At 35.7% G+C, this 25,058-nt stretch overlaps 4 protein-coding genes across 10 annotated transcripts in view; 2 read left to right on the forward strand and 2 right to left on the reverse strand.

Annotated features, from left to right (window-relative positions):
* The window catches only part of LOC115963564 (callose synthase 10), a 56,439-nt gene extending 55,241 nt beyond the window's left edge, over positions 1-1,198 (forward strand). For all 7 annotated transcript variants that reach the window (XM_031082610.1, XM_031082607.1, XM_031082609.1 and 4 more), the window contains 2 exons: positions 36-218; positions 773-1,198. In XM_031082610.1, the coding sequence (XP_030938470.1) occupies positions 36-218; positions 773-1,009 (420 nt within the window). In that variant the 3' untranslated portion in view covers positions 1,010-1,198. The remainder of the gene's footprint in view (positions 1-35; positions 219-772) is intronic.
* A 1,831-nt stretch (positions 1,199-3,029) lies between these two features.
* On the forward strand, positions 3,030-5,202 carry LOC115963342 (protein NOI4-like). Its single transcript, XM_031082309.1, has 3 exons — positions 3,030-3,124; positions 4,628-4,822; positions 4,932-5,202. The coding sequence occupies exons 1-3, from the start codon at positions 3,119-3,121 to the stop codon at positions 4,953-4,955; spliced, it is 225 nt and encodes a 74-aa protein (XP_030938169.1). The 5' UTR covers positions 3,030-3,118; the 3' UTR covers positions 4,956-5,202.
* A 2,135-nt stretch (positions 5,203-7,337) lies between these two features.
* Positions 7,338-13,145, reverse strand: LOC115963341 (zinc finger CCCH domain-containing protein 43). Its single transcript, XM_031082308.1, has 6 exons — positions 12,419-13,145; positions 11,404-11,469; positions 9,638-9,757; positions 9,122-9,394; positions 7,964-8,239; positions 7,338-7,737 (listed from the first exon to the last, which is right to left on the reverse strand). Exons 1-6 carry the CDS (start codon positions 13,034-13,036, stop codon positions 7,537-7,539), a joined length of 1,554 nt encoding a protein of 517 aa, XP_030938168.1. The 5' UTR covers positions 13,037-13,145; the 3' UTR covers positions 7,338-7,536.
* A 2,145-nt stretch (positions 13,146-15,290) lies between these two features.
* LOC115962788 (lysine-specific demethylase REF6) lies at positions 15,291-23,540 on the reverse strand. Its single transcript, XM_031081661.1, has 7 exons — positions 22,576-23,540; positions 21,673-21,751; positions 21,246-21,313; positions 20,980-21,130; positions 19,810-20,435; positions 18,083-18,757; positions 15,291-17,530 (listed from the first exon to the last, which is right to left on the reverse strand). Exons 1-7 carry the CDS (start codon positions 23,462-23,464, stop codon positions 15,597-15,599), a joined length of 4,422 nt encoding a protein of 1,473 aa, XP_030937521.1. The 5' UTR covers positions 23,465-23,540; the 3' UTR covers positions 15,291-15,596.
* Positions 23,541-25,058: the final 1,518 nt, after the last annotated feature.

Raw genomic sequence — 25,058 nt, forward strand, 5'->3', positions numbered from 1 at the left:
TCTTATATTGTTCATTATTTTATTTTGCCTTGTAGGTCTTCTCATACAGCCCAAAAAAATCAAGCAACTTCCAGCTACTGATGCGATTTATACAAGGAGTCACATCCATAGTGCTTGTTGCAGCTGTCTCCCTTGTTGTTATCTTTACTGATCTGTCAATACCAGATCTGTTTGCATGCATCCTTGTATATATTCCCACCGGATGGGGCATAATATGTGTAAGTTAACTGAATACTAATTCTGATCAAATTTAATGTTCACAAGATAATGCATGACTTCACAATATTTTTCTATGGGTAAAATTAACATAAAGGATGTCTTATGTAAAGGCTGCCGATTAGTTAATAGTATTCTACCTTTTTGAAAGTGAGTTGATTGAAAGTAAGGATGAAGTGATACAATGCTTCAAAAGATATCATGGCTGGTGTAGCTGAATATAGTATTCATGGCCACAGCTATGACATTTGATTTACTACACACAGCTGGTGTAGCTGTTCTTGACTTGTCATATAATTTCAAATACAGAAAGTAGTGGAAACAATTTAGCTTACCATGCTTAGATCAAATGTTATGTCCAGCAAACCATTTCACACTGTCACAATGTCTTTGCCTCTTTGGGATGCATGGACTTTAGTTGCTTGATTGGCAGAGCTGACTTTAGACTTGTGATGATAATTGCTGCTAACAGTGTGAACTGCTTATTTTTATCTGAGTCTTTAACTGTGTTATGATAAAACTTTTGACATGCTATCATTCTTTGGTAATGCAACAGCTGGCAATCGCTTGGAAGAGGCTGCTCTGGCTCTTAGGCGTGTGGGATTCTGTGCGCGAATTTGCACGGATGTATGATGCTGGGATGGGCATGCTCATATTTGCCCCAATTGCCATCTTATCCTGGTTCCCATTCGTTTCCACGTTCCAATCTCGTCTGCTCTTCAATCAAGCTTTTAGCCGTGGGCTGGAGATCTCTCTCATCCTTGCTGGAAACAAGGCCAATGTTGAGAAATAGTAGGATCTGAGATTGTATATTTGATATGGCCATTCTCTGTATAATATTGCCCTTCAAATCAAAATATATCTATTACTATATACAATAGCAGAAGTTGAGAGAATGTAAATCTAACGGTTTTGTTTTGTGGAATTCTGAATCAACGTAACCTTTATTCCCAAAAGACACTGCCTAAAAGTCTTTTAGCCCCCAAAAAAAAAAAAAAATTACTCCTAATCGCTTAACTATATATTTCTTGATTATTGCATCAATTTCATTTCAAACTCAAATAAATATATTCTGCCCCTAATTTAATAAAATCTAAGATTGTATGATAATTCGAAATCAATTAACACATGACAAATTTGAAATGAGTTTAGATTCATTAAATATTTGTGGAACAAATTTGATATGAAATTGCTAAAATTTAATAGATTTTCGAACGAGTTTGAGATCTATATATTTTTTTAATAAATTTAGATTTAGAATAGGTACCCTTAATCCAAATTTGTCATTTTTAATTCTTTAGTGCACCAAAATGGACTGGAAGTTGACTGACTGGATCAAACTGGATTAAGTAGACCGAAATGGACCCCAAAGTTGACTTTTTGTATTGAAATGTTATAATTTGCCCTTCTGATGATGACTTGATACTAACAAAAATCCCCTTGGGCTGGGGGAATGTAATTTTCTAACAAAAATCCGCTTGTGTAAATAACATTTAAGCACATCACATTCATTATGCCAATCTTCATTTCTATGTATTATGTTTATGGCATGATTATCAAGCTCATTGATGCACATATATGATACATGTGTGCATCCTTGGATACTTATAACCATACTCTGGTGCCTATGTTTGGGTAGGTTAAGCATGTGTTTAAAACAATTCGGATCTATTTCTAAAAATTCAATGAAAAAAGAGTTCAGAATGAATGTTCAGTCGTTTAACTATTCTCTCCATTCGAGTAGTTAACTTTTAAATGTTATAAATTCAAGACGTCAAAAACTTAAAATACAATTAAATTCAGTCATTACTATATGTCTTGCAATCTTGCACTTAAATGCGGCAAATAGCCTTCAATTACATAATGAAAACACTATCAACTCTTGAACTATAAAATAGCAGTGGAAAATAATTAATTATGATAATTTAGCAAACAGATAACAGCTTAGATTATTTAAAGCCACGTATCTCCTGGCAAGTATTGGTGCATAAAATGTTATGGGTAAATACTCGCTATTTATTGCACACAAATTTATACACACATTTTTGCATTGAAATTATAACTTGAAGTCACGGTTTCAATGCAAAAAGTGTGTACGTTTGTGTGCAATAAGCAGCATAAAATAAACACCACTTGCAATATATTAGAACCTTGGTGGCACTTTGTCTGAAAGCAACCTCAACAAGTATTAAAATAACATAAAATTAGGAATTAATAGACGTGTGGCATATTTTGATTTGTGGACTATGATGTGGAGTAGAAAGAGTGGACAAAATTTTGATTCTTAACAAAGCTTAGTATGAAGACGCACAGGTAGATTCTATTAAGATTGATATGTAACTTCTTATGATTTGTAAGTTAACTCAACTAATAACGTCCATTGTTAAGTCAATGATGTAATTGAAAATCTTATTTATATAAAAATGATACTTATTGATATCTTAGTTTGATAGTAATATATGCAATATAGATATCTCTTCGATTTAGCTACACATCCTTATTTAATATTGTTCTAATCTGGTTAAGATAAGAAAAAAGAGAGGTGCTCATGACTAGCAAAAAGAGTCATATTCCCTTTTCCCCGGATTAAAAAAAAAAAAAAAAAAAACCAAAATCAAAACAAAAAGCGGTTAGTACCGTTGGGCTACGTATGTACCTTATTCATACAACAGAGATATTCAATCCAACAAACAACTACTTCTACGTACAAAACAAATTCCACATTTTCTCATCCTCGTCCCTAACAATTCGCGCTCTCTCTCTCTCTCTCTCTCTCTATATATAAATCTTCCTTTTCCATAATAGAATTTTTTCTCATTCATTCATTCATTCTCTCTCTCTCTCTCTCTCTTTCTCCAAGCACTTCATCTTTGGGATAGGAAGCTCCTTTGATCTTGCATTCATGGCGGTAACATTATATATCTCATTTCTCTCTCTTTTCTTTTTTTCGTTTTTTATTTCATGAATGTCTTGTATTCAAGGGCGTGATTCATACATCAATATGTGCCAAAACAAACATGTTCCTTTTCTTTTTTTCCTTAATGTTTTTATCCTTTTCTTTTTTCTTTTTGTACTAGGGATATTTGCATAAATTTGTTGCCTCCTTTTTCTTTTCTTTTTTGGAAACAAGATTTTGCTTGTGGTGAGTGTGTAGATTCTTGCTATGTGGTTTCTTCTATTTTGCTTTCTCTAGAACGTTCAACGAATCTGGTTATAATTGATAAAGGGTAGGTGTGATTATGACCATTCTATTTTGTGACTTGAATATCATAAACGGTTGCCTTTTTGTATCCAAATGTGTTTGAATGAAGATAAATTTTCTCATTATTTTCTATATATAAAGACAATCACCGAGAGTCTTCTAGCTTAGCTGGAACCTCTTGGTGTTTCCAATGAAAACGTTAAATGTTTAAATCTCTCATCCCCATAACTATTAAAGTATCATATATGTGTGTGTGTCAAATCCTTGAAGTCTGATCCATTTTCTAATTTGGCCCTTAAAAGTTTAAAAGTAGTAATCAAATCCTTAAATATTTCAGTATGTTCTCTAGCTTTGTTCTAGTCTTCATTCATAATGTGACTTAATTACTGAAACGCGTTTGCTTTTAAGTTGAATAAAATAGGTTGAAAGTTAGAATTTAACCTTAAGGGTAAGGTTTCCCCTAAGATAGTTTGCTCTATAGCCCACTATATGTGACTGTTTGTGAACAAGATAGGAAAAACTATCTTATGAGACCAGCTTATACAAAGCTCCCCTCAAATATGGATTCTACAGGTTTGTGGGGCCCAACAAATGTGAAGGGGCGCTGCATAAGCTGCTATCATGATACTTTCTCGTGAGTAAGGCAGTGAATGGAGGCATATCTGTGTATGATACATGTCTTGAGTCTCTTGACACAGGATGGTTCTCATGTGCCTTCGAATCTCCAAGTCTATGTAGGGATGTGTGCATTTTTTGTAAAATTCTTTGGAGATTGAGTAGTATCTATCATTTGTATGCAAGTTTGGCATGTAAAGAAGGAAAGTAAAAGACCCCTTTGTATTTCACATTTAAATATGCAGTTATTGGTACCAATGCAATTACTGCTTAATTATTCTGTGTGCACAAGTTTATTGCTTGTTCTCTGATCTTTTCTTAGTGGTGAAAATTTTGGCTTTCATTTATGTACCTTGAATTAATGCCTGAATCGATGAATTCTACCTTATGGATAAAGTAGACATAGCTTCACATTAATGAATTTATGCTATACAAGTTGTAATCATCTATTTATGGCAGAACTTTTCTAGTTCTTAAGCAAGATAAACTTTAGCCGCTGCCCAAATTGGAGCTTTATCCATAGCTTCACATTAATGAATTTATGCTATTCAAGTTGTAATCATCTATTTATGGCAGAACTTTTCTATTCTCAAGCAGGATAAAGTTCAGCAGCTGCCCAAATTTGGAGAGTGGGATGTAAACAATCCTGCCTCAGCAGAAGGATTCACTGTCATATTTAACAATGCTAGAGATGAGAAGAAGACCAGTGCTGGCACTGAGAACCTTGTGACCCCACGAAGAAGTAATCCTGTGTATAAGAATGACAGCTATCCTCAGTACCCTCAAAAGGTATGGCTTATAATAGACTTGTATGCATCATTAGCTTCTGGTGGCAGTTCATGTTTGGTATCTGTAACTGTTATTTAAGATCTTACAGAGCTCTAAATTTTGAATGCAGAAGAAGTGGTTTTGCTGTGGTTGAATCCTGGCTACTTTCAGACTCTTGAATCTGTGTGTTTTGTCAACATTAGTATAGGCGCAAGGAGACCTTCACTATCCCACTTGCTATGTGCTTGGAAGTCTAGTGATGCAGGGATTAGTTTATGATCAGTTATTAAATTATTTATATATTATCATTTCTCTTTTGTCTTGACTTAGTTCTTTTGATTTTTATTATGTTTTATATATCTCAACCAAAGACTGAAAAGAAGGAAAGTGTGGGATATGAAAGCTTAAATTTTATACATATTCAGATTGGAACCTCCACGTTAGAATTGGTTCTGCACAGGGACATTTTTATATCTCTTAATATCAATAAGATCAAATATATGGTACTATTCAGGCTTAAACAGGCTAACAAAGAATTACTCATTTCACTTTGATGAAATATATATATATATATATATATAAATTCAGATGATTACACTCATTGTCCTTAAAAAGAGGATCAACAAACTCTTTTACAACAAGATTGACCTCCAGAATGCAGTAGGTACATCAACTAAGCCCTACTTCTATGCACTATGAAGTGCTGTCAGTGGGATCCCCCAATTACAATTAGTACAGAGAGTCCTATGTAGAATGGAATTGCTTATTCTACTTGTAGTAGCCATTCTAGCTTTGACATCTATACAGTTTTCTTTCACCATTTGCTCGTCTGTTTGTATTTCCCCTGCATGGATCCTGTTGTTTCTTTGAATGCAAATAGAATACACCGAAGCCGACCGTACACTTAAACAAAGAGTTGCTCTAAAACTTCTTCATTTGAAGTTTCTTATTCCCCAACAAATCAGCAAATCCCAAATATGCTTCCAAATTCTTAGTGAATGAGCAGTTATAGAATAAGGTTATCTCTTTCTTCAATGCTGACTGCAAAAAAGGTTATCTTTGTGGAAAGCCTATCTCTTATTGTGAGTCAGTCAATAAAACCCATGCTTGTGGATTGCTCCTTGACATTAAAAGAGCTTGCTGCATCATAGATTAGTCTATGCCCACACTCCTGATACAAGATACCATAAGAAAGCCATCTATCATGCCACAGGAAGATATTACTGCCATCACCAACTTCATAAAACATGAATGTGCATTCTTTGGGAATTTTCACTATTTATAAGCTTTTTCCTTTTAATAGTACCTCATGAACCCATGCTACCCAAAGAGAGACAGCTTGGATTGAGTAGTTTTCAAAATCTCCCCCTTCCTAATTTACCCTCATCCAGACCTTTCCAAAGAAACCTATTGAATTTTTCCTCAATACCCTTGACAACCTTCTTTGGAAGCATGAAAATACCTGACCAATACAATTGTATGCAACATAATTAGGGGTTAGGCTAAGGCATCCCCAAGCACCTAACTGAAAATTCCCAACCTTGAATTCTGGAGCTGAGAGGATCTGAAGTTCTGAGAGCAGGTGAGACTACACAAAACACTTCACACTATTTGAGGTGAATACATGCCAACATCTTCTACTGAAGACCTTAGGCTTTAGGTGCTCAAACAGCGGAACAATTTTCATCTGAAAAAAAAAATGGTTCAAATTGAGCAGTTTATATATCCCTTGCTATGCATACCTACGATATGAAAGAATTGAACCTTATATTATGGGGGTCCAAATGGGTTTTACATAAGACCCTTTTTAGAGCCACATATAGTTGATCCCAAAGGAAAGGCCAGAAATATGGCCCTAAATCTGATGCATCTTCCTATAGCCATTTGTTCACATTTGGGACATGGATATATCACACGCCTGAGCTGTTCTTTTCACCTTCCAAAAGGCTCTGATAGTACTTCAGGGGAGAGAATAAAAGGTGAGAGGAGAAAACCAACAAACTTCCTGGCTATTGTAAATCAAATTGTACATCAAATTATCAATACTCCATTGGGTAATAGTACGTTTAGAACCAAGGACAAGGCAAAAAAGACAGGAAAGTCGGACATGACAAGATAAAGATTTTACCTTTTTTTTTTTTTATGAACAAGATTTTACCTTTTAGAGGGCTGCAGTTCTTTCAGAAGTAGGGCCCATAACTTTTGCATAATTTGATAGGTGATCCACTGGTGATCAACTTTTGAATAATGACATTACACAGCCTCACAACATTTTCTCCACAACTAAAAATCGATCACGTCATAATTGTGATAAAAGTTACGGTAAAAAAATCACTTTTTCTCCGCTGCTCATCTCGTCATAAGTGTGATAAAAGTTATAGTAAAAAAATTGTCCTTGGACTTTCTAACAAGCTTGGGAATCAGTCTAAAGATACGATTGTCGTGCATAGCTGTATTATACAAGTATGATTGGAAGATCTTTTGTGATGCAAGCGAGGGCCTACATGATATTATAGTGGGACCTTCAATTCCAACCATCATTAACAAAAATAAATAGAAAATGGCATTTTGATAGATCAAAAGAGCTGAGAGGGCATTTCTGGCATCAGGCATCAAACCTGTTCAGCCCCTTGCAAAACAACCCCCACACTCGTGTCTGTTATATTAATAAATATAAAATTACAAATCCTTGGTTCTGTGATTCCTAAAAGCTAGGGCCTTTAATAAAAAAAATTTTACACAGGCTGCTGCAGGGTGGAATCACTTCCACTCCCGGCCACTCCAGCATTTTCTGTAGTTACAGAGATAGCATAGGAAGAATGCTGATCAACTCCAGTCATAGGTGAAGAAGGTGGATCTATCGGATGGTCATATTTACAAGACGGCCCGAACTTGCAAATGCCATATAGACTATAATGTGAACATATATCCCGCTCCTGGATTTCAAAGGAAAAAAAAAATCATTATAGGAACTAATTAGGGAATAGAAATTACATGAGAAACTTTCCAGAAGAGACCAATATTAAAAACAGTATGAAACTTCCTGTCATTTTTTCAAAATCATACTATATTTTGGTTCCATTTAGTGGGGAGAGAAATTTGAAACTACTTCCCAGTTTTCAAATTCTTTCACAAAAGTACAGCCCAGAGGAATAAACTTACAGGTCTCAGAGGAAGGCCCTTGTCGCTGAGAGCATATGGGGGTGGTGACTTCACATTCCGATTCTTAGGGTGGTGATATTTGCAATTAGATTTAAACTTACAATCCCCAGTTTTTAAGTAATAACTGCACTCAGGTTGGCCAGGTCGTTCTGGATAGTCTTCGAATTGAATCTGCTGCTGCTGATGTGAAAAGAGATTGGTTGTTTGAGTTGTTGGTGGGTTCATTAAATATGGGGGAGGCAGATTGATAGTCCTTTCTGGTGTATATACAGGAGCCTAAACAATCCAAAAACAAATAGAATTAATAGGGAAAACACATTTAGGAAGGAATCCAAGAAATGAGGCACAAAGCATAAAGCACAACTATAATTAGATAAAAAAAATAGTAATCTGGGGTTAACTTAAATCACTTGAAGGATATCAAAAATGACAAATGAATATGTTCAACTGTTTTGTCTCATATATACTACTCAAATGCCTTTAAAAACTTCTTTTACTTGAGCAATCTTCTAAATAAAAAATAGGGTCTGGTTAATGTGTGCCCTAAGGGCACACATTAAGCTTCCAATTTTTTGGAAACATTTTCTCAGGAATTGAAAAAACTGTCATTACTTTTTTAATTTTCGAGAAATTTTTTTCCAAGAATGGAAATTAATGTGTGCCCTAAGGGCACACCTTAGTAAAATCCTAAAATATAAATAAATAAATTTGAAATATCTGAACCCAACAGCCTATAATCAGCTATACTCAACTAAGCTGGACAACAAGCAGGGCTGGTAACCTACTAGTTTGTATGCATTGATAGAACAGACTATTCATGCTCCTGTCAAAAGAACCAGAATTTAAAGCTCAATTTCAATTTAGGTAAAGAAAGATAACTGCAGGATTTGTGATGGGCCCAAAATAAGTAACAAATCCAATGTCTCAGTAGTCATGAAAAACATCTATTAAAACTAGCTTGGGCACTGATTGCAGTACAAATTTGACCAGAAAGATAGGGACATTGCAAGGACCATAATTTAGGTATTAGGATTATAGGATAAAAATATTGTATTAAGAAGTTTGACATACAAGAAATTGTTACATGATATTTAGCAGGAAACCAAAAAATAATTGCCAGATTAAAGTCATGAAAAAGTTACTCAAAATATGAAGTACCTGATACCCATTCCAATCAGAGTTTTGGGGTGGAACTCCTGGCGTAGGTGAAAGCACCACTGGCACAAAGGGAGAGTTTTCATTCATTGCTCTTGGCGGAGACCAGGTTGTCGCAGATGATTGGGAAGCACCTAATGAAACAGATCCGCCATTACCAAATCCTGAAGAGGGGTCGCCTCCTGCCACAGCTGTAGGGTCGGGATGATTAAACTTGCAGTTTGCTCCATACTTGCAGGAGCCAGTACGCATGTAGTAGGGGCACTCTTTCTCTCCCTGTGATGAATTATAATGACATTGATAGGGATATAGACTAAAAATAATTTTAAGCTTTTTTTCTTTTAAAAAGTTTTGGCCCCAAGGGAAGCGGAAATTCAAACTAGTGACCTCCACTCTGAGTCCTCAGCCGACTGTGCTAACTCTTAGGGCTTATAATAGCTTGAGAGATGATTAAAAATAACATATAAAAGGGATATACAAAGATTAATCAAGAATTCATAATATAGACAGAAGAAATACCGGTCGGATTGGCAAGCCCAAAAAGTTAAGCTCTAGAAATGTGCTTCCCGATGTTTTGCCTCTTGTGTGATTGTATCTACAAGCCTTTCCAAACTTACATCCCCCTGACCTCAAGTAATACTGAAACAAGCTCAAGAGAAGAATTGTAAGACAATAAAACCTGCTATTAGTACACTATGCAGATCGCACATAGTTAATCATATCATAAACAAAGAGAGAAAATGTGTCTCATACTCTTTCACAAAGGAATAAGTACTTTCCTGAAGACAACACATCAAATTAAAATGTGGCTAAATAGTCACTTAAGATTTATTATCTAACAAAATTATCTTCCATGTAATACATATATATTTTTTTGTTTGTTAAGTCATCTTCCATGTAATATATAAACAGCTAACTCGAACAACATTGCACATTAAAAGAGATTATGCGTGGGCCATTAAATGACCCAGACCCATATTCAAACGGATGACAGATCTTCCATACAGAAACTACAATCACAATTTTCCTTCTTCTTTTTCACTTTTTTTTTTTTTTGGATAAGTAACGTAAGAATTTTTTTTTTAATAGAAAAAGTGTCAAGCCGAGTACATTGGGGATGTACTATGGGGGCACAAATCATGAAACAAAAGTACAACGGTCAAGAAAAATAGGAAAAGAAGAATAAGAAAAATGAGAAAAAACCACACTCCATTCAAAGAGTGTGCAAGAAGAAAGACTTAAATCTCTATCAAAGAACGTTCACAACCCTCAAAGCTTCTTTAGCATTCCTTTCACGCCAAATGCACTTTTAATCAGTAAAGAATATTTATTTCTCAGTATTACAATCCCCATATAATTATCGCTAGGGAAAAAAAACTGCAATTCCACAGGAGACTAAGGGTCCGTTTGGGAACTGCTTATTTTGTTGAAACTGAAAACTTTTTGCTGAAAGTATGTGAAAAAAAAAAAAAAAAAAAAAAAAAAAAAAAAAAAAAAACTAAAACCTGACTTTTGGAGCAATGGGACCCACTTTAGGAGCAAAAATAAGCTAACTTTTTCTCATATCCCAAACGCAACCTAAAAGAACTTGGAAATTCTCAAGAACTTGGCCTTTAATTATCAATGACCTAGACCCAGACTAAATTATCAATAGCCTTTAATTATCAAGAACTTGGAAATTCTCTACTTGTTACTACCTCTAAGCTTTAGATCAAACGGGTGGGTGATGTAGGTATAGATTTTAAGTTCAGATTTCTACAAGGGAATAACTTACTATAATTTGATACAAATCACAAAGTTATAGATAAACTAAAATCCTAATTCTTGACATACATCAGCATCATACAGATAAACTATTATCTTAATTCTTGACGTACATCAACAACATTATAACAATCCAAAATCATCAAAATCAAGGATAAACAAATAAAATTCCAAGCAGCCCAATTAGTTTTTCCAAAGTAAAAATTCAAACTGAAGTACCCACCCCTCCCTTGTAGATGCCTTAAGTTTTTACTCACTATGGTAGGACCCTATTGACATATTGGCAATGCCAAATTTATTGAATCAGGAATATTCTAACTATCTAGGGTCAAATGCAAAGAATCATAAATACAATAGTAAAAATCCATCAATGAAGTCTATCTGGGCCATAAAATTAGTACACAAATATTTGAAACAATTCTAAAAAGAAGTCATGGAAGATATGATGCATATTAAAAAAATTCCTGTTAAAATCAACTCATAAAGATATTTGTGAGAACCATAATAACAATAATAAGAACCTTGCATTCCAACTGGCCTGGCCTCTCTGCGAGTTCTTCTTTTTCCTTCACCTTGTCCTTAATAGCCTTCAAATTGATAAAATAAAAAACACCCAAAAACAAAAATTCAGCACTATGGAAAAATAGAAAAAGAAAAGTGCCACTTGAAAGTTAAATCCCTAATATACCCACTACCATTAATTTTGACAAATATTCCATCCATTGAAAAAAAAAAAGGTCATCCTACTAATTCCCTCCATTAAATTTCAATAAAGAAGAAATGCCATCCTATAAAAAAAATTCAGAAACAAAACTAATTTCCCTTAAAACTAACTCAGCCCTAAAAAGCACTATCATACAAAAATCCAACCCACCAGAATCCCCAATATCACAACAACAACAAATTAGCAACCAAAAAATATATATCACAACCACCCCCCACTTCCTGTCCACTGCAATACCATTCTCCTCTCAAACATTAATAGAACTCCCCATCTCCAAACCAGTACATATTCCTCCTCACGAAATGATTGTCATCATCACAACTCAACACACCATCTAACACTTGCCCACAAACAAACACAAAGTTTTACACATCCACAACACAAACCCACCTTACCCTTTTGCAGAAACAAAAATTTAGACAAATAAACACAATCATAGAAATATATACATTCCTGTATGCGTGTGTGTGTGTGTGTGTGTGTGTAGTATTGCATAGTGTAGTAAGGTTATGTTATTATTATATAAGATTATAAGTGCACATCCTCTCACAAAAAAAAAAAATCATCATCATCATCATAACTCAACACACCATTGAACACATCCCCCACAAACACAAAGTTCCAGACATTGCTAAAACAACACTATAGACCAATAAACACACATATATACATACATGCCTAAATGGGTAAGCTCTTGCTTTTTGCAGGGTTTGGGAGAGTTGATGGTAGGCAGCCTAATTCTCAATTCGCACACACATATATACATACATAAAAACACAAATAGTATCTGCATAGAGTTTTACAACATATACCTGGTTTTTCCTTTTGACAGGATGATTGAACCTGCAATTGGATCCAAACTTACAAGTCCCAGTCTTCAAATAAAACGAGCAATCTTCGGCCTCGGGTCTCACCGGAAACTGATACGGAAACTTCTTTCCCCCACCATTTCTCTCACCCTTCTTCTCCGCCTCATCACCACTACCACTACCACCACTCCCACCACCACCACCACCACTTTCCAGTAACACCTTATCAATCCCAATCACAACCTCAATCTCATTCTCATTCTCATTCTCATTTCCATAGCTCCATTCACTCCCACCACCCCTCTTCTCTTCTTCCTCTTCCTCTTCTTCATTCAAATCACTCTTCTCTCTCTCCACCTCTTTCAACCCAAAGCTCCCATCTTTCTCCTCCTCCTTCTCCTCCTCCTCCTCATCCTCGCTCTTCTTCTTCGACTCCGGTTCCTCCTTCAAATCCAACCTCTCAAGCTTCTCATTCAGCTCCTCCACTTTTGGATCCGGCAGTGTTTGGTTGTCCAGATCGGGACTAGGGTTTGGCGATTGTGAAGAATCTAACCCTAATTCCAGACCTTTGGTATTGGTATTGGAACTGGGTACTGAGATTGATTCAGAAGATCCCATCATACCTCCACATTTCAAAACCCTAATTTAACAAAAAAATTTGGGGAAAAAAGTGAGTGACTGAGAAAAATAAAACCTTTTTTTTTTTTTTTTTTTGGGGGGGGTATGAAAAGGTGTTACTTTTTGTGGGTGTATAAATGTATACGTTAAGGTACTACAAAGGTCTCTGGGAAAACGTACATGGCTGCTCTCTACTTATTACAATATATATATATATATATATATATATTTTTTTTTGGGGGGGTGTGTGTGTGTGTGTGTAGGGGGTTAGTAATTAATTAATTGTGGGTTTTTTTACGATTATCTATTTGATAGATTATTTTAAGAAACCTAGAGGATCATAATTTTTTCATAATCAAAGATTTTGTTAGCAAAAAGAAATGACAATAAAAAATAAAAATAAAAAAGTTTCCAGATTAAGTCTTTTGTCAGATATAGTAAATGATATAAGATAAGTGGGGTTTTAAGTCAAGGATCTAGTTAATAAGTGGTTTTAGGACATTTGTTAATTTACTATTTTAGAAAATTTTTAATATTATCTTAATAGAATATATAAAAAATTGTCAAATTTTTTTTTCTTTTTTAATAAAAAAAATTCTTCAACTAATGTCTTTATAAGTTATTATAACATTAGTTAACTTTTTCCTTAATTTAATAATCATTGAATATGAATTTAATTTAATGGAAAAGAAGGAAAGTAATGTTACGGATACAAACTATTTTATAACATTTTTACAATTAGTTGATGTGGTCAATTTCTTATTAGTTTTCATCTAGACCTACCATTAACATTATTTTTTTATTTACCAATAATTATTCACCATATCAACAGTTTGTAAATTTTTTTTGTAAAAAAATTTAAATCTCTATCATTACTCAAAGAAGAATGTGAGTTTAATTTTGGGGGTGTTTTCTAAATGGTGAAATAAGAGTTTTCTGTTGGCCAATTAGAGTTGGTTTTTTTTCCTCAAAAAGAAAAAGAGTTGATGGTTATTTTCTTCTTTAGAAAGAGAGTTGATGGTTTTGATTTGAAACATTAGATGTAAATATGAAATCATTAAAACTTGTAGCAATAAATTTAAAATTTTGATAATAATAACTTTGGAGGGTTAGGCATTAAAAACTGAAGATAATGTAACAACAACAACCTGCGGATTGCAACGTCATTCCATGTCTGAGGTGTCATAGGCTCATAGTCTCTGAGTGTAGATTGACACAATTGAGGCCCACCTCAGGCTCTAATCAAATGCCACTCCACTTTCTCTAGCTTTATTGAAAAAAATTGCTGTCTTTAGCCTTTGATGTATAAATTTGGCCTTCTTTAATGTTCAAATTCTTCTAAACCCAAATAAAAAAATAAAAAAAGTTCTTCTAAACCGTTAGCTCTTCATGGACTTTGTGGATTGATTTGCTTTTTGCCAAGTCTATTTGCTGTTAACCTATGTACGCTTAAATGTGAGGCCAATAGATAAATAAATAACTAAAGAGCACTTATTATTACATCCTGATGCGTACGGAGTGTGTGTCGTGTCATTTGAAATTGTGTTCTTAAAATATAGGATCTGTTTGCTACCGTTGTTTAAACAATAGTTTTCAGTATTTAAACAACATTACACGTATTTTCACACATGTATTTACAAAATATACAAACGTTACTAGAAATCTCTTACCAAACGGACCCATAATTTCACCATTTCAATATTATAACTGAAATTATATTTTCAAAACAAGATTCCCAAGGCCGTGTATGAATGTATGCGACTAGCTATGTGCAACAAAAGTTAACTAAATAAATTAGTTTTTAAGTAAGTTTATTTGCTGTTTACTTGTAGCTTATGACAAAGTTTTGATTAACAGTCCTGATATGGGTTATAAATAAGTTAGTTGTTGATTGATTCAAGCATATATTTAAAAAATAAATAAATAAAAATGACATCACTATACAAACATTATCGAGAACCTAACAAAGAATAACAAAAAGGAATATGCATATAAGTCATGTAATATGTGGAGGGCCTAAGAAACTAGTTGCAGTACTTGAACATTCATGGAAGCACAAACTATGCAAAATATAGACGAGAACTGTTGTGCCATTTGGTTCACAAACAACTGTCATACTCACCAATGGTTGTGCATGACAATGCTCAACCAGCCAGCAACATGCTCGAACATCTGAGATATCCTGTAAGTTTACCCCTCCATGTTTCTATACTTGAGCCTGGTACCAAGTCTGTGTTGATGGTAAGGTGAATAAATGAAAACATAAAATCAGACCATTAGAATTAGTTCTATTTTTCAACACATTGATTATGTAGTTATGGTTACCAGGGTTAGAATGTGACAGACATTGACTGGAGAAGAATGTTGAGCATCCAAGCAATTGCTCTGGTTGCAGCAAATAACTGGGTCCAATGAAGACACCAGGCAAACAGAATTGTTACAGTTGCTCTGAATGGCAATTACAGGGAAATCCTAACCCTATCTTTAAACCTATCCCTAACCCTGTCAATTGAACAACATATTTGCTAGCAATGGTAAATTACATCCCTGTTCCATTGAATTACTACCTTCCCTTCTTTGCTGAATGACCTGTCTTCCGCTTGTGACGACTGAAATCGGACACAAATCGGAATGTCTGCCCACAGCCTGGCTCACCACACACATAAGGACGAGCACCTGTGTGAACCCTAATATGTTCAGTTCGAGCCCATGCCCACTTGAATGTCATCTTGCAACCCTTCCAAGGACACCTAAGAGGCCGTTCATCCAAGTGTACTCGACGATGCTGCACCAGATATTTATGGGAGAAGAACTTCTTTCCACAGCCCTTGACTGGACAGACATTTCTCTTATGCAAGACAAGCTCATGTTTTGAGCCAAAACTCATGGTACACCCCTCAATGTCACACAGGAATTCTACTTCCCCGTCCCCTATTTTTGGATCATTGTGTCCAGCTGGAGCCTTCACAGCTGAAGCATTCTTTCTAACTTTTATCCTACTAGCTTGCTTCTTTGCTTTTGGTTTAGCTTCAGACTCTTTCACGGTCTTTTTGGTTCTTTTCCTGAGGCGTGTGCTTGGTCCACCTTCTTGGTCCTCTTCAACTAATAAGCCAATATGACTAGAAGTCCGTTCACTCTGATTATTTCGAAGTCGAGGAGTCTGTTGTTTCATTAGCTGAGGGCTCTCTTTTTTGATTGGCCGACGGGTCACCTGTTTTGTAGCCCAAGAGGTCCCTTTTTTCACACGGCGGGGGGGCCCTTTCTTCATAGGCTGACTATTTTCTACTCTCATTGGCTTGCTTCGAAGAATCCTCCTATGCTGCTGATGAGAATCATCGTCCAGTGGAACATCCGAAACTGCATCTTCTCTCTCAATGCTTGTGGCTCGCTTGATATTAGGAAGCCTCCTGTGCTGCTTGTGTGAATTAACCCCAAGTGAATCATCCAAAACTGCATCTTCTCTCTCGATACATTTGGCTTGATTCCTTCTATTATACCTCTTGATCTGCTGATGAGAATTACCCTCAAGAGAATCATCAGAAAATGCTTCTCTCCCAATCTTGCTTTTAACAATCCTCCTATTGTGCTTATGAAAATTATGCCCTAGTGAACTATCTGAGACTGCATCTTCTTTGTCAAAACATTTTGATTGCTTGCTCCTATGAATCCTCCTATGCTGCTGATGAGAATCATCCATCAGTGAATCATCAGAAACTGCATCTTCTCTCTCATCAAAAAAGGCTTCCTTGCTTTTAGAGACCCTTCTTTGCAGCTCATGAGAATAATTATCCAATGAATCATCTGAAACTGCTTCATCTCTCTCTATAGATTTGGCCAGCTTGCCTCTAAGGGTCCTACCCTGCTGATGAGAATTATCTTCCACTGAATAATCAAAAAATGCATCTCCTCTATCAATAAATTTAGCCTTTTTGGCAGACCCACTTTCTACTGTCATCTTTCTCTTCCTGCCATATTTTCTGGCAACCATGGTGGTTTCACTTTTATGGGTACTCTCTGATTTTATCTCAAACTTCTCATCTGTCATTGTCCAAGTTTGGAAGCTCATGTCTTCTTCTTCTTCATCATCAGAATCCCCTTTGGCCAAGAAGGGATGAACCTGATGTGACATCCAGACTTTCCCACACCATTTCCCTGCCACCACTTTTCTCTGTCTGCCGGATCTCCTCCTATAGACTTTAGCTTTTCTGGGAGAGCTAGCCGGAGAACAACGGCCAAATGCATTATATATAACAGAATTGTAAGGCATCTGCTTACTATAAAGAGGAGAGCGGCTGAGGTTGGCACTATAAAAGAGATTGATACCCAGCTTTACAGCCCAATCTCCATTCCCAGGAATTGCTTCCTGGCTATCCAGAGCTGACCGGATCCTATCCTCGTCCTCTTTGGTGGCATCCCTGAATGTGATATTGTTCCAGGGATAATCAATTCCCATTTCTTCTGCCAGCGACTTTGCATCATCCACTATCTTGGGATAGTCTGCAGGTGATATTACAAATAAATGTGGATGATTAGAGGACAGATGATAATTAAGATCTATACATGGGAAAAACTACAAACAATAATCTTTTCAAAGATGCAAGACATCTAGATAATAAACCATTTCGTTGGAAGTAGCAAATAAATTCCACCAGTGAAGCTTAAAATGCCGGTTCACAGCAAATGACATAAAATCATGAAATATGTAAATTTTACCACATGGTAAAAGACTCTTGACTATGCAAATTAGGTTACTATATCATTAAAGATATTTTTTCAATCTGAGATCATCTTGCCACTTGGATAAAACAAAAGTCAGCACATCACTGCGTGAAATTATATAATTCACCATACTAAAACTTCTCAGACTTCCTATATTCTAATTTGATCTCAAGCCCTCAACCCCATAATAAACCTAATCTTTCATCCCTCTCTCCCTCCTGTATCTTTGGCCTTCTTCTTTTTTAATAAAAGTTTCTTAGCTTTGGCTTTTCAATGAAACTAATGGGGAAAATGTCCATGTTGTAAATGAAGGATTGTTAGAGCATGCACCTGGATGACAAAGGAGCAATATATGCACTCCTCCTATTGGACGAAGTTGCTTTTCTACTTCTTTGGCATGCTCGAGACAGAAGACATGCATTCTAGAAGAGTCTTCATCAGATCTTGGAGCAAATGACATATTTTTATTCTCTCTCGGTACATTTTCCTTGCCAAACTTTGTTTGATCAACATCATGGACATCCAGAGAACAATCAGAAGAAACATGTGATACTGTAATTGGATCACTAAATGTATCCATCAATCCATCTGATCTTCTGGAAGCAAGATCATCTGTTCTAAACTCAGCAGAGCAGTCAGAGGTTTGATTACTTCCATCCTCAACACCATGTCTTGATAGAGAGGGACTGCGAACCCCAGTTGCACCTTGGGGGCAGTCCTGCATAGAGGGCAAACCAGAATTATCACACTGGTATATACTTTCTGACGAACTATTTGTCAACTTTTTTTGATCTGCACATGCAGGAAAATCTGGTTCACCCTGATCATCCTCAGAGTCAGACGAATTTCCATAAGTCATAGCTAATAGGCCAAGAGCGGACGGCTCTCTCTGTGTCTCAGTATTTGAAACCACTTCATACCTTTGATCTTCCATCTGACGTTGGCCATCATGAGATTGAACAGGGACATCATACAAACCATCCGGGATACTTTTCTCCTTCCATCCTGCATGCACAAGCAAAAATACATAAATCTACCAAATACAACCTTCTTTGAGGCAATCTAAAACAACATAATACCACTTTTAAGAGACACTATTAAAACAAACCAATTTGTGAAAATAGAAAGCCTGCGCAAAATACAATGTCAGAATTATATGCAGGCTAAAGGTAAAACTTAGCCACTAGGATAATTGTTTTTCATTACGTGAGCTTTGGCCCCAAGAGGAGGGGAAAAGGAGATTCAAACCAGTAACCACTACTTCATAAGGTATGGTCCCCATCGGATTGTGTTACCCCTTGGGGTTAGCCAGTAGGATAATTGTGCTGAACATTAGATATGAATAATATGATTATAACAAAGAATCCCTGCAACATAATAAGTAGTTGTGCTCAAAGTAAGAATATACTTTCATTAAAACTAGGTAAATGAAAAGTTAGTTGTTTCAGTAACTGTTACACAGCCCAGGGAAAAAACTATAATTACAATAAGCAATATCAGGTGCTTTGTCTACACTAATCCTTTTATATGAGAGATTTGAATTCCTTTAACATGTCTTCCCAACTTCTATTAGTTCAAAGGAGAAATTTGGATTAGAGCAGTTACAAATCACAGATCTACTACAGAAAATGCAAGGAAGGAAAGGTGGATAACAGAGGAATAAACATTAAGCATTACCAAACAAAAATGTAACCCACCAAACCCCAAAAAAAAAAGTGGAAAAAAAGAAGAAGAAAGATTTAGGAGTGGCATTGATGTTTTTAGGAGAGAAGCAGCAATTATCAAAATAAACTAAAAGAAAAGAAAATTAAGGTCCATGCACCTAGAAGTGAGTACAATAGGCTGGCTATGACCACACTGATAAATAAAATAAAATAATGAAGGAACTAAAACCCTGGACATCTCACCAGAAAGGCACATGATGGACATAGATGCCATGTCTAGTACACAGTTAAGTGTAGCAAATGACAGAAAACAAAGCAAATTTGTACTTGACCACAATGAAAGATCATATAATGATGGCCGGTTTGCAAAGGATGTTTTACTAGTAAAACTACCTGGATGAGTATTCTGATCAGAAGTAATTGCATCTCCATTAGCAATAGTGAACCCATTACCAGTTATTCCAGAACCAACAGTCCAATCATTAAGGAAGCTACAATCAGCGGTCATAAGGTATCTAGAAGCTGCATCTCTTGGTTGAACAATAGCAACGCAAGCAAAGCTTAGAATTCCACATGTGACGCATGAAAAGAGTCTCTGATCTGACAACCCATCACCTTGAGCTGTACTTCCTCTTTCACTGTCTGTATTCAGTGTCTTAGAATTCGAGGAGCATATATTATCAAACCTCTCATAAAAAGAGCCAAACTTTCCTTTCACTGGAAGAAAATTTTTAACTTGCCCAATTCCCTGGTTCGCTTCCTTAGAACTGCATAAACCAGGGGTCAGCGTGGGGTTTACTCTTAACTGGGATCCAACACGTAATTTAGAACAAACAGATATGTCCGAAGAACTTCGTGGAAGAAGGACAATGGAAGATCCTTTTCCAAGAATGTGAAGCAGTTCATTGTTCTGTACTACATTCTGCGCAAATAGCTCTTTAACCACTGTTTCTCCTTCTCCCTTTTTCTTATCTTTTAGGCGTGAACTTCTTGGTCCAGCACTGTTGCCCATAGGCATTCTGCATGGAGAAAATAGAAAATTAAGGGGGCCTATAAACCCAACAATTATCTCTATTCATTCAGTTCTTCTAACATTTCTAGTACCAACTAATTCATTTGGGAAATTTACTTTTTAATCTATTGTGCTTCTGACATCTTAAAAAACAATTTTGGAAGACTTTGTGGCACATTGGCAATTTCTCACTAGGATTTATATCTCTTGAATTTCATAGAGAAATAATATAACAAAGACAAGAACAACCCAAAAATGCCAAAAACATGAAGCAATGAAAATCAGAAAGCAAAGCAGTTAGTTATAAATATTACCAAATGAAAAAATTTAAACATGAAACAAGCAATGCATTTTACTAGAACATTTCCACATAGTGTAGTCAATGAAGACTTCAAATTCAGTTAATATCAGCAATAAGATACATATAAAGTAAATGTATTGATCAGATTGAGAATGAAGAATGCATTGGGAAAGCCTTCAGCAAGGTACAGGAAGAATGAAACAGCTAGTATAATAGTGAGAAACAAACGTAAAATGGTAATGAAACAAACCTTGAATGTAATGCCAGTGCAAGATCATAAAGTAACTGGAAATGAGACACCATGGGAGGATAATTGATAGAAGCTCTTCGAATAGCAGCATCTTTAGCAACCCTCAACCATTCAGGAGTGGCAATATTAGCTGCCTCCCCACAATTAAACCCTAAATTTCCAAAATCAAAGGGATGAAATAGGTATTCTCATTTAATAACAGCAACAAGAGTCACCATTACAATTCCAACCTCAAACTACCATATTAAAACTGAAAGGTTTCTCACCATGACTGAACCCTGTATGATAGGCTCTTGGGAAAGTGACAACAAATTCCCCAGCATTTTGCACTAACCTGATTTGAAGCAATTGATAGAGTAAGAGACACAGATATGAATTCATGCCATACCTAAGATAATGAATGCATATCACAAGCAGCTATAATCAAGGATGCTGTAATGGATTGCAAAGAATATTTTCAGTGTGCAATCAATGTGATTTTATTCTCTTTCAACCAATATTTCAATTTCTACCATTTATCAGGTTGAAATTGCATGTTAGAGGAATCAGAGCAAAAGTTAATCCTAAGCTAATAACATCATTAGTTATTCAAGCCATTAAATGTGATTCATGCTTTGAATTTCATCGTAGAATGTCCATAGAAAGCCAAAACAGAACATTGAAGCAGAACAGGGACACAAATCACAAGCTCACCTGCAACACGGAACGCCTGCACTGATAAATACTTCAGGTGACATCACTGTGGTCTTCTCCCCCAGAGTTGCAAAAGTAACTGACCAAAGATTAATGAAAAATATGCTTAGTAGATTACAATGTATAGAGAAACGTACAAAGCAACTTAACTCCTTTACGCAACAAAGAAATTAACCAACCCTTATCAAAACATATTAGCTTTGAAGGTTAGAGAAACATAAAATGAAATATTATTCTTCCAATTTGTTGAAACAGGTTAGTTTAATTGCTAAACTCTTTTAAGCAATCTAACTAACATGACCCTAAGGACAGAGTGATCTCTTTGTCAACCCAGGCTTTCCAAAACATTCTTCATCAGTCATAAACATCGAAATGCAACAATTTCCAATGAAATTTCACACACATACACGTGCACACAATCAGGGTAATGTCTATATCAATCCATATCCTTTCTAAAACATTCTGCATCTGCTATAAACAACCAAGTTTATCAATTTGCACCAGAATTTCACACACACACACACACACACACATTAGAAACAAGTTAGGTTAATAGCTTAAAGGACAAAACAAGTTAGTTTCTCCGCTTAACTCCTTTAATTGCTTAAAGTAGTTAACCAACTGTTATCAAAACAAGTTAGCTTCGAAGGTTTGAGAATAATCAAATTAACTATTATCCTTTGAATTTGTCCAAACAAGTTAGTTTAATTGCAATCTAAATAACTTGACCCCACAAGAACAGAGTAATCTCTTTGTCAATCCATATCATTTCTAAAACAGTTCTTCATCAGTTATAAACAACCAAATGCATCAATCTCCAACAAAATTACAAACACAAACACGCATTATAAACTTAAAAAACAGGGGAACCCCAAATAAGCAGGAATCATAAAAAAAACTCACCAAGAGGATTGATCTCTCCACCATAACCATGAACTCTAACCACCTCCTCAAACGCGACAGCAGCCTCTCTGGGCACGCCATACCACGTCTTCCCGGCACCCATGTGCAAGTAATTCAAGCTATGCAAATCATGATCCTCCACATGCCAAGCAAACCAACTAAACATCATAGCCACGTACACCATCGGCGAAGTAACCCCTGGAATCTCCTCCTTCATGAACTTCAACAACGACCCATTAGCCCTCGACACCCCTCTCATATTCCAAGCAGTCTCTCCCAAGCTCACACCCTCACTGCTACTACTAATCTTGCTCTTCTTCGAGCTCAATGGCACGAAAGCCGAGCCGGGCATGTCGTTAGCATACTCAACCCTGAAAGGCTTGTCCACAGTGGCTTTCCAGTAAAGGGTCTCGATTTCCAAAGCCGAAAGCGGCGTCGTTTTCTTCCCATTCCCATTCCCACCACCACCGCTACCACCACCACATTTCTTCAAATACGCTTTCTCAAACGCTTTCGCTTTGGCCTCGAATTCCTGAAACGTGTACCACTCGCCGCTCTGCCAAACGGGCCTCTGCACGGGTCGGGGCTTCCTCGGGCAGAACCCGATCTGCTGCTGCCGGGTCGTGAATGTGGGGGCGGATTTCGGGTCGGAATCGGGGTTTCGGGCCAATAGAGACCGGTTCAAGTTCGAAATCGCGGTCTTCTTCGGCGATGGAGGCACTGGAGGGACGATTTTGCAGATTCCATACTTGGAAGCCTCTTTCTCGATCTTGAAAATGTAGGAAATCGGATCTTGGAACTCGGAGAGTGTGGGGTGGTACTCTGGGGCTAAAGGTAGGGTTTTTAGCCATGAAAGTACAACCTCTTGAGCTGCTTCTGAAGCTGCCATTAACAAAAACACACAAAAAGAGGTCAAATTTTTTTTCTGGGTATTACAAAAGATTTTTCATTTTTGGGTTTTTGAGAGAAGAAGAAGAAGAAGCTATTGAGATTCTTTGTGCTTCATATTTTTTTTTGAGCTAAAGAGGAAAAAGGGAAGAGAGAGAAGAGAGGAATTTTTGCTCTGTTTTTATTTTAATGTGACAGAGGAGAGAAAGAAAGTGAGAAATGGTGAAATTGGTTTTTTGAGGGGCAGAGTAGGAGTGTGAGTAGACATGTAACATGTGAGTGGGGTTTTATTCTGGGTTTGGAGACTCTCTCAATTTGACTGTCTTTTCTCATCAATTTACTTTTGCTGCCATTTTTAGAATAATAGAAAGAAAAAAAAAAAGTAAATAAAATTTTTGATGGCTTTTTCTTTTTATCTTTTTTGTAAAAAAAATGTCCAGATTTTTTTAAAATGATTTATTAACCATAATTCTAAAAATACATGTGGACATGACCAAATTATCATTAAATGGGTGATAATTTTTACAATTATCGAGAAAGTCAATTATTAATGATAGATAATAAAATAATATTATCGGTGCGTCCATACGAGAACTAATTAAAATTAGTCGAATCAAGTGCTACACTGTTAATTTTTGTAACCGTTATGTGAAAGAAAAATTTTTAGATTTCCTTATATATTAGTGTGAAAATCTTAAAATTGAGTAGGTAATTTTGAAAAACAATAAAAATAACTCATAAGAAAATATCCATATATGCTTGGTGTCAAAAAGGTTTTATTTTTTATTTTTTGTCCCAGCTCTTTTTGCAAATAATTTAATTTTTTGCATTTTTAAAATATACTAATATTTAAATTTTGTGACACAATTAGTATAAATATTATTTCTTTTTATAAATATTATGAAAATAAATTACCGAAAATAAGAAATTTTCAAACACACATTTTACATATCATAATTTTTTTTTAGAAATAATTACGACATGTTACTAACCCCGCAATTTGAATCATTTCCCCCTTACATTTTACATATCATAATATCTAAATGTATGTCATTATTATTATTTATAAGTATGATTTTTTGGTAGCAATATATATGAGAATTTAGTTAAATCGAAGCCATAGGTTTATATGGATTTTGGGAAAGAATAGGGGCTTTCTTATAATTTGGATGACAGAGGAGTACTAAATTTGGTGAGTCGGTGGTGATATAAGAGTGTATTGCAGTTCTGCCCTTTTGGATTTACCAAATTAATTGCCATTTGGTATTTTTATTACACAATGGCTTCGTTGTACTTTTATATTTGACCCAACGATGGTCAAAGGGAGTCAACAGTGGACCAATCAAAAAATGACATGTCAATGGCTATGCACTTTATATATACTGACATGTCTTAGTGTCATTGGCTAGATCTGTGATTAGAGTAGGCCATATCCAAAATTAGTAGTAAATTTTCTGCATGTAAAAACAAAACCAAAAAAATATATTAAGAAATAAATAAATATCCTGGGATTGTCACCAATCTGAATCTGATTGGCTGTATAGCATGCATTTTCTGTTACTGGCTGGGTGGGAATGACTATTATATGATTCACC

This window comes from Quercus lobata, chromosome 10 (genome assembly GCF_001633185.2).
Source record: "Quercus lobata isolate SW786 chromosome 10, ValleyOak3.0 Primary Assembly, whole genome shotgun sequence".
In the NCBI taxonomy this organism is placed as follows: Eukaryota; Viridiplantae; Streptophyta; class Magnoliopsida; order Fagales; family Fagaceae; genus Quercus; species Quercus lobata.

What these genes read in the sequence shown, in the direction of transcription:
- LOC115963342 (XM_031082309.1), top strand. An exon ending in ATCCTCAGTACCCTCAAAAG is followed by an intron (nt 4,823 to 4,931) that starts GTATGGCTTATA and finishes TTTTGAATGCAG; the next exon opens with AAGAAGTGGTTTTGCTGTGG.
- LOC115963341 (XM_031082308.1), bottom strand. Translation starts at nt 13,036, where the DNA reads ATGATGGGATCTTCTGAATCAATCTCAGTACCCAGTTCCAATACCAAT. An exon ending in CAGGCCAGTTGGAATGCAAG is followed by an intron (nt 9,758 to 11,403) that starts GTTCTTATTATT and finishes AGCTTGTTTCAG; the next exon opens with TATTACTTGAGGTCAGGGGG. An exon ending in AGGGCCTTCCTCTGAGACCT is followed by an intron (nt 7,738 to 7,963) that starts GTAAGTTTATTC and finishes TTTGAAATCCAG; the next exon opens with GAGCGGGATATATGTTCACA.
- LOC115962788 (XM_031081661.1), bottom strand. Translation starts at nt 23,464, where the DNA reads ATGGCAGCTTCAGAAGCAGCTCAAGAGGTTGTACTTTCATGGCTAAAA. An exon ending in TGGAGAGATCAATCCTCTTG is followed by an intron (nt 21,752 to 22,575) that starts GTGAGTTTTTTT and finishes ATCTTTGGTCAG; the next exon opens with TTACTTTTGCAACTCTGGGG. An exon ending in TGATCAGAATACTCATCCAG is followed by an intron (nt 18,758 to 19,809) that starts GTAGTTTTACTA and finishes TTGTGCATGCAG; the next exon opens with GATGGAAGGAGAAAAGTATC.